General features: G+C 33.7%; 1 protein-coding gene across 1 annotated transcript in view; it reads left to right on the plus strand.

The window, feature by feature from the left end:
- The window catches only part of SEMA3D (sema domain, immunoglobulin domain (Ig), short basic domain, secreted, (semaphorin) 3D), a 201,857-nt gene that overhangs the window by 153,630 nt on the left and 38,517 nt on the right, over positions 1 to 9,710 (plus strand). Inside the window, exons 10-12 of the mRNA XM_011927680.1 lie at positions 409 to 523; positions 1,938 to 2,007; positions 5,349 to 5,493. Coding sequence (XP_011783070.1) covers positions 409 to 523; positions 1,938 to 2,007; positions 5,349 to 5,493 — 330 coding nt within the window. The remainder of the gene's footprint in view (positions 1 to 408; positions 524 to 1,937; positions 2,008 to 5,348; positions 5,494 to 9,710) is intronic.

Below are 9,710 nucleotides of genomic sequence, written 5' to 3' on the forward strand. Positions count from 1 at the left end.
AAATAAATAAAAATAAAGACTTCATATTTCAAGAGATTTATCTTTTTATCAATGAGAAAATAGAGACTTAAAAAAATAAATAGTCTCTTGCAGGTTGTGAAGCAAAAAATTGGCAGGTGGGATTTAATTTCAAGTTGCCTTTACTATTACCTTGTATGCATCTACTCATCCAGTAGAGCTGAATTGCTTGTATTGAATTCATTTAACTATGAGAAAAACATTTAAGATTGAGGGCATATACTATCTTTTCCCTTATTTTAAAGTTCAAGGACTCAATATCTGGATCCGTGTCTTTGTAAACAATGGCATCAATAAAACACTGTAATACCTGTAATAGCTACCAGTTTTAGTGAGTGAAAGAATTGTGTTGGTAAATATTTATCTTTTTTTTTTTTTTTTCCATGTCAGAATGATGTAGGAGGACAACGCAGCCTGATAAACAAGTGGACGACTTTTCTTAAGGCCAGATTGATTTGCTCAATTCCTGGAAGTGATGGGGCAGATACTTACTTTGATGAGCTTCGTAAGTTCCTTCTTTCTTGGAAAAGCCTTACTGCCTAATTAAGTAACTTGGCATTTGTTTCCCTTTGGCTCCAATTTGGCCTGATTAATTATAGCTGAGCAAACCTTACAGGCATGGTTCTTACTGAAATTCACACGCAAAGTACACAGAAGTGCTCTAGGTCTGGGCACACGTAGTAATGCAGTAACTCTTCTCTTCGTAAGAATCCTCAAAGTAAGAGAAGGAAACAAAACTCCAGCAAGACACAGAAAGGTATGAGCTCTGAAACTACAAAGTTCATCCATTCTCCGTGCAGTCTTTCGTTTTGAAAGGAGCTACCCTCTATAGGTAGGAAAAGTTGTATTCCTTGTTCCACAGATGCCCTCTGCTGGCAAGTACAGGAGATTTGGTGAACACTGTCCCTCCGACTTGTTGATGAAAAGAATAAGCACAAGCAGTAGACAGCTTCTTCTATTTCACTTCTCTTCACTCCCTTAAAAACTCCTTCCAAGTCCTAGAATGATTTTTTTTCTTTTTTGGTTGTGTATAATGTTAGCATCATTAGCTTTTAGCTTCTTGAACTTGTTCTTGTTTTTGCCATGTAATGTATACATGATAATCTATATCATTAAATTATTTCATCAGTATTGTGTATTTTACAAGCTTAAAGTATATATTGAGTAATCATGGATGACCTCTCATATTGTATGTAAGCACATTCACATCTTAATCTTTTAAAGAATATTATTCACACATAACTTACTGTCAATACTGCACTGATTTTGGGGTAACTATTTCCTTATGGTTACCAAATAGGTAAATGAGACTGGGCATGGTGGCTCACGCCTGTAATCCCAGCACTTTGGGAGGCGGAGGTAGGCAGATCACTTGAGGTCAGGAGTTCAACCTGTCTCTTAACTAAAAATACAAAAAGTAGCCGAGCTGGTGGTGGGCACTTGTAATCCCAGCTACTTGGGAGGCTGAGGTAGCAGAATTGCTTGAATCCAGGAGGGAGAGGTTGCAGTGAGGAGAGATCGTGCCACTGCTTTCTAGCCTGGGTGACAGAGCAAGACTCTATCAAAAAAAAAAAAAAAAAAGGAAAAAAAAGGTAAATTAATTACTAACTTGACACAATTATAGGACAGAACTTTTTTACATTAGAGGGTAAAAATTACTTATTTTTTGGTTTGTATTTTCTATGAAATCAAAGATTTCTAATTAGAAACTGCCTTAGAGATTATCAATTGTACCATACTCTACATAATCAGTGAGAAAAAAAAATCTTACATTTGATTTCTCAAGGCATAATATAGTGCCTCCGTTATTTTAATCTTATAAACTGTTTAGATTTTCAGAGTTTCAGTTGTGTTATTAACAAAAAAGCAAATGTAATACTGAAAAATAAGAGTAAATATTTATTTTTCCCCTTTAATAGAAGATATATATTTACTCCCCACAAGAGATGAAAGAAATCCTGTAGTATACGGAGTCTTTACTACAACCAGGTATGTTCAACAAAATGCTTTTAATGCTTCTAGAGAATTGTATATATATGCAAGCCAATATAGTTATAGGATCTTTTTGTCCCTGCCTTTGTAGTAGCATGTCATAAACATTTTTTTTTCATTTTACCATTTTACTTAATGTTCCTTAAAAGTCATTTAATATCAATGTAAAAATTATGTTTTTTCTTTTTACGCCAGCATAGCATTCGCTATAATAATTACCACAAATTGTTTATCCAGTCATCTGAACGTGGACATTTCTGTTATTTCCAAACTCCGACTGTTGCATATAATGTTTCAGTGACTAATCTTGTTCAAATGCCATTCCCCATAGGAACAAATATATCTGTGAGATAAAATCCCAAAATAAATTTTCTGTGTACAAAAGGCATATGCAGACCGGGCTCAGCAGCTCACTCCTATAATACCAGCACTTTGGGAGTCCAAGGGGAGGATGACTTGAGTTCAGGAGTTCAAGACAAGCCTGGACGACACAGTGAGACCCAGTCTCTACAAAAATAAAAATAAAAAAATTTAGCTGGGCATGGAGGCACATGTCTGTAGTCCCAGCTACTCAGAAGGCTGAGGTCAGAGGATTGTTTGAGCCTGGGAGGTAGAGGCTGCAGTAAGCCATGATGATACCACTGTACTCCAGCCTGGGTGACACAGAGAGACCCTGTCACCAAAAAAAAAAAAAAAAAAAAATGGTGTTTGCATATATTAATCATAGTAATTCCAAGATAGGTGTCATAGTGATAGTACTAAGGAAATCTAAGGAAATACGTGGGAAAATGGTTAAGTTCATTTTTAAGGCTATAATCATGATATGGGACACTCTTAAGTTTTAAAACATTATCACATGCTATCCTATTATCATTTCCCAGTTACTCTACAAAGATAGGTGTGGCTGTTACGAGTATTTCACCGCTTTACTAATTTAGGCAAAGAATGTTTACATTACTTGCTCAAAGAGAAGCAGCCTATTAGTAGTAAAAAAAAAAAAAAGAGATTAAAAATGAAGATAATTTCATATTTTCTACTCCTGTATTTTTGTCTTCTTTTTGCATAATGCTCTCCTGTACTTATCATTGAGACCTTCTGACTTCCTTAAAAGCTGTACTAGCATCGCTGGGCGTGATGGCTCACGCCTGTAATCCCAACACTTTGGGAGACCAAGGCAGGTGGATCATCTGAGGTCAGGAGTTTGAGACCAGCCTCCTCAACATGGTGAAACCCCATCTCTACTAAAAATACAAAAAATTAGTCAGGTATGGTGGTGGGCGCCTGTAATCCTAGCTACTCAGGAGGCTGAGACGGGAGAATCACTTGAACTTGAGAGGCGGAGGTTGCAGTGAGCCAAGATTGCACCATTGCACTCCAGCCTGAGCAACAAAAGGAAATTCTGTCCCAAAAAAAAAAGAAAAAAAGGTTGTACTAGCATCTATGAAACTTTCTCAAATAATATGTAGGTCCTCCTGCCTTAATTTTATTGAATTCAGTAACTTAAATTTGACTATGTTCAAAGCATACCCTTACTCCTGTTCCCTATCACTGCCTACATTGCTGGAAATAGTTTTCATATTTTCCACAGTTTTGCTCTCAATCGTTATCAATGTATATTGATATCAGTATAAAAGGAATTGAAGATACTGATATTGGTACTGAAGAAAAGGTCTTACTGCCTCCTAGTGAATAAATTTTTAATCTATTTATATGCACAATATAATTTTTTTTCTGTGGCACAATCCTCATTTAGTTCACAATACCTTATTCATAAACTGAAATGCACTGTGGTTCAGAATATATCAGAAAACAAAACACTATTTGGTTAATTATAAGATATAGAATGTGAATGTTTAAATATGAGAATAAAGATGATATACTAGGAAGCTGCTATTTTAGACTCCATTTTTCTGTTAATTTATATCCTAATATAAAAAGGTATAAGAAGTGCCTCTAGTCAAGTATCTCAATCCCAGTTCCACTGGCACCTTTCCAATTGCAGCACTTTCTTTGAAGTCACTGTGCTCCACACACAAGGCACGGATACGTGCCAGGAAAATATAGCCCCAAGATAGTTCATTTTTTTCTCCTATTAAGTTTCGCCCACCTAGAGTTTGAAGTTACAAGTTAGCTCTTTGTTCTTCTTATACTTTATTGTTTTGTTTTTAATGCCATCCTAAAGACCAAGGTGACATTGGAATGTATATCACATCCTTTGTCCGGCAAGAAGACATAATTAACCTGCAATAATGGCAATGCCATTAAGCATGAGGCATCATAACCTTTAAAATATCCTAGGCAGATTCTGTGATTTTTGTGGCAACACCACCTCTACTCTCAGCAGCTACTTTTCTCCCACCTACCTATTTACTGTTACCTCTCTAAAGGTTCCCATTAATGTCCCAATAATTGAGTTACCATGCTAGAGGATCATTAGCTTGTTAATGCTAAGATGCTTAATATATTTCTTAGATCATAAAGGGTGATCTCATTTTTGAAAATGGGAATGATTAAAAGTTTTCAACTCAAAGTATCTTTTAATTTCTAGAAATAAAGCAAAATAAAAAGACATCTGATTAGTGTTCATTTTTGTTAGTTTGCAAAAATTTGAAAAAATTCCTATGGACTTTTTTGCCTCTTAATACTTTCTCTAATCTTGTGTAATTATAATTACTTTCAGTATAAGATGAGCTGCTGTAATACATAAACTCATAAATTTAAGGAGGACCAAAAAGAAAAAGATTATTTCAACATTTTAAAATCAGTTTAATAAAAATCATATAAGTAATTTAGCAACTAATATTTATGGATATTCATTCATTGTAAAAAAACAAATAAGAGGATTATTATTAAAATATTTATATAATTATTTTTAAAAAGTAAATAATATCACTTTTTATTTTGTAAGCTCTTTGAAATGCACTACGCTGTGATAACTTTAAATAAAATAGAAGAACATATAGAAAAATATAACAATCTTTCATGCATATATTCCTCTTTATCCTCCAGGGTTTGTTTTAGATAATTTCTGTTTATCTATCAGGTGTCAATTTAGATGACACCTCCTCCCTGAAAACTTAGTTGGCAGCCCAACACTGGGTACCCATGCATATTCCACATTGCTTACCATATTTACTGGCAATGAAGTTATTTTTACACCTTGTTTAGAATTGCTTGGCTATAAGCCACTTGAGGACATAGGCACATGGTGTCTACAGTACTCATCAAATTTAATGTGCTAAGTAAATTTTGTCCACAGCACCTACTGATAGTATGTGCTCAGTCAATGTTTATTGAATTCATCAGTGAATGATTGAATGACGTTGCTTTTTTTTCAGCTCCATCTTCAAAGGCTCTGCTGTTTGTGTGTATAGCATGGCGGACATCAGAGCAGTTTTTAATGGTCCGTATGCTCATAAGGAAAGTGCAGACCATCGTTGGGTGCAGTATGATGGGAGAATTCCTTATCCACGGCCTGGTACAGTATGTATCCAACCTAATAATCAAATTATTTTCCTAAGCTCATATTTAATTCCTAATTTAATTGTGATAAATTCTGCTATTCACCAGAGCCACATATGCTGTAATAACCATTATTTATTTGCAGTGATGTATTAGCATTTTCATCCTTCATTGAAATTTAACATTTCACTAAGAATTTTAGTTACTTTGAGAAACAATGGACTATGTCATAAGGATGTAACCATGCTGACAATATGGAGCTTATCCCCAGCATGTTTATGTTTATAGAATCACTGGAAAGATTTAGTTATCTAGAATGACAGCTATTCTAAATTAGATGGAAATGTCAGAGAAGTATTATTTCTCACATGCAGTTCTGCAGATAGCTCGAGTCTTCTAATCCCCACTTCTGCTTTGAAAAGACCACGTCATAATGGTTCACTTAATTTATCTCTTTTTTGGTATGCATTTATCTTTTCTTTACTTAATTGTACCTTAGAATAACATGCATTTTTTAAATGAGAAAGGAATTTTAGAAAACCCTCAGTCAAAATTTTTTGTCAAATAGTATAAATCACGTTTAAAGCACAAATGATGTAGGAATGTATTTTAGAGTTTATACAATTGTTTAAAACAAAAAACAACTGCAGTTCAAAATGCTGTTACATGCATTTTAAGTAAAATGATTTTTAAAACGTTTGTTGATATTACTATGACAGTTTAAGTTATGTTAACGTCACGATTATTTATTGACCTAATATTAGAGGAAAAAAATGTGTTTTTTCGTTTTGGATTTATTCTGAATATTACAACCAAGAGGTATAAAATAATTACCAAAATATCTGAGAAAAAATATTGACTTAACTCCTCAAGTTTTACTGAATATTGTCTTTTCATATGTTCATTCTTAAAGGAGAACCAGCTGGTAGATATGCTTTCTGAATTCTGTTTCCATCTTCCTGTTATATAACTTAATTAAATTTGGGAAGCATACTGTACAACCATCTCTATTTTCCCCTTAATAATTCCTCAATATGAATTTGTTTCAAGGATGGTTTCTGACTTGATTATAAAGTAATAATGATGTTTGTGGAAACGTGTTTTTTTTTAAATAATATGATTTTCAGGAGTCATTTTTTAATTTTCTCACTTTTTAATATTGTGACAAGAACATTTACCATGAGGCCTACCCCGTTAAATTTTTAAATTTACCAACCATTATTATTGAGTATAGGTACAATGTTGTACAGCAGATCTCTAACGCTGTTCTTCTTAACTAACAGAAACTTTATATCCACTGATTGGTAACTTCCCATTTTGCTCCCTCCTAGCCCTTGGAAACCACCATTCTGCTTTTTGATTCTATTATTTTGACTATTATGGATACCTTATGTAAGTGGAATCATGCAGTGTTTATTTCTCTGCAAATGGCTTATTTCACTCAACATAACGTCCTTAAGATTTATTCATGTTGTTGCATAGTGTATGTAGAATTTATTTGTTTTTCAAGGATGAATGCAGTCCCATTTTATGCATATACACACACACATCCCATATATATATATTTATATGCACATATAGAGATATTATATATGTATCACATGTATATAGATATGTACATATATGATGCATATATCATATATAAATATATGTATGATGTGTGTATGTCTAAATGTATCATATATATTTATATATAGATACAAGTCTCATATATACGTATATAGGTATATAATATATAATCCCAGATATATTGTATACATATAATGTGTAAACACACACACACACACACCCCATACATTTTCTTTATCCATTCATCTATTGACAGATATTTAGGTTGTTTCTGTGTCTTGACTATTGTGAATAGTGCTGCAGTGAATCTAAGAGTGATAATATTTCATATATCTTTGATATCTTAATTTTGATTATTTTAGATAAATATCCTGAAGCAGGATTGCTGCATCATGGAGTAGTTCTATTTTTAATTTTTTGAGGAACTGCCACACTGTTTTCCATAGTGGTAGTACCATTTTGCATTACCACTAACAGTGTGCAAGGGTTCCAATTTCCCCACATCCTCCTTAATACTCACCTTTTGTTTTTATGATATTATCCATATTATCCATCCTGACAGATGTGAAGTGATATCTCATTGTGGTTTTGTTTTCAATATCACTGATGATTAGTGATGAATAATTTTCACGTACCCATTGGCCATTCATATGTCTTCTTTGGAGAAATGTCTATTCAAGTACTTAGCCCATTTTTTAATTAGGTTATTCTTTTCTTTTCTTGTCAGAGTCTTGTTCTGTTGCCCAGGCTGAAGTGCAGTGATGCAATCTCGGCTCACTGCAACCTTCTCCTCCTGGATTCAAGCAATTCTCCTACCTCAGCCTCCAGAGTAGCTAGGATTACAGGTGTGCACTACCGCACCTGTAATTTTTGTATTTGTAATAAAGACTGAGTTTCACCATGTTGGCCAGGCTGGTCTCGAACTCCTGACCTCAGATGATCTGCCTGCCTCATCCTCCCAAACTCCTGGGATTACAGGCATGAGCCACTGCACCTGGCCTAGGTCATTCTCTTTTTTAACTATTTTTTATTCATTGAATATCATAGCTGTACTTGCTAGTTTCATTTACTTATATTTGAACAGTAATATAACACTTAGGATATGGGGATATTCTTCTAGATGTTTTACAAATATTAACTTACTACTGATCATAATCCCATGAAACACATGCTATTATCATTAATTCCATTATGCAGATGAGGAATGTCAGGCACAGACAGGTACAGTAACTTGCCCAGGATCACAAAGCTAATTAGTGATAGGACTTGGTTTCAATCCCAAGCTCCAAATTCTTGGTTTCTACTGTGATTCAAGGTCATTGTTCTTACTCTAAGTCCCAGTTATTAGTTTTTATACTATGATATTGCACTACAAAAATGTTAAATTAAATTTTTTAACCTTCCATGGGAGTGTGTGTGTGTGTGTGTGTGTGTGTGTGTGTGTGTGAGATTAAAATTGGGAAACAGCTCTAGCTGGGTAAATTTTACGGTATTAATACTTTGGGGTTAAATATTATAGACTGTCACATTCTGAGCCTTTTCTTACTACATGAGCTTTTTGGCTTTGGTTTGTTTCTGTTTTTATTTGTGTTTAATAAAGACTGTCATCATTCAGGCCATTTTTTTTTCAATTATCTAGATATCATAAGAGAATGAATTGGAAGCTGAAACTATTCGTATTTATTACAACAGTAACCAATTATTTGCATATGTAGACATTGAGTCCTATAATACTCAGAAATAGAAAATAATTATCAAGATGATTACATGCTGATACACCACAGTTACATTATTTTCCAACTCGAGTGTAAGTTAAGATGCTTTACAAGTGATGGTTGTCACCACTTTCCCTGCTGCTGCCTAGAACAGCTGTGAATGTCATGCGAGGCTTAAAGAGAACTCATGTTTTACATGACTGTCCTCATAAGTACACATACACTTCTCTGAAATATGAGTAAATGACTCCCCAAAAGTAAGAAAACAAAAATGTCAGTGGGGATTGTCTTTCATTGATGAGAAAAGAAACACCAAATTATGTTCAACATAGTTGTCTCTTCTGCTGCTTACTCAGAATACAGTCTTTATGCTGTAAGAAACTGTCTTGAAAAGTTCAAAATTATTTAGCAAATAGCCTGTATCTAAATCATCAAATAAATACTTAATTTTTCCTTTCTAACAACTTGAGAAAACAAAAGCATTATTAGGACTAAAGAAGGGTCATTTAAGAAAGTTATTACTCAATTTTTCCTCAACATTAAGATCTATCAGACAATTTCTATGCCTTTAAAAATATGTAAAAGCATTTGCACCTGAAGTTGAGCTCTGAGAACCCTGCCTAATAAGGATTCTTTCCACCGTAGCCTCTATTAAGGCGATAATCAGTAATAGAGACAGAAAGACCAAGTCTTCCTCTGGAAGACTCCACCGAGAAAACTCTCTTTCATCAAATATTATGTCCCTTTATAGAACTCAGAGAGATTTTAAACATGCCAGTTACTGTTAAAATTTATTTATTTATTTTTACAGGCATGGTTAAAGGAAGGAGGATTTTCTTTTTGTTGTACTGAATTAAACTGTTATATCTATGCTCTCTTTAGATAAGTAGAAACCACATAATATAAATTTATTAGTATGAGACTAACAATATTGAGGTATTTTAAAGTATATAT

Source organism: Colobus angolensis, unplaced genomic scaffold, assembly GCF_000951035.1.
Source record: "Colobus angolensis palliatus isolate OR3802 unplaced genomic scaffold, Cang.pa_1.0 Scaffold74, whole genome shotgun sequence".
NCBI lineage: Eukaryota > Metazoa > Chordata > Mammalia > Primates > Cercopithecidae > Colobus > Colobus angolensis.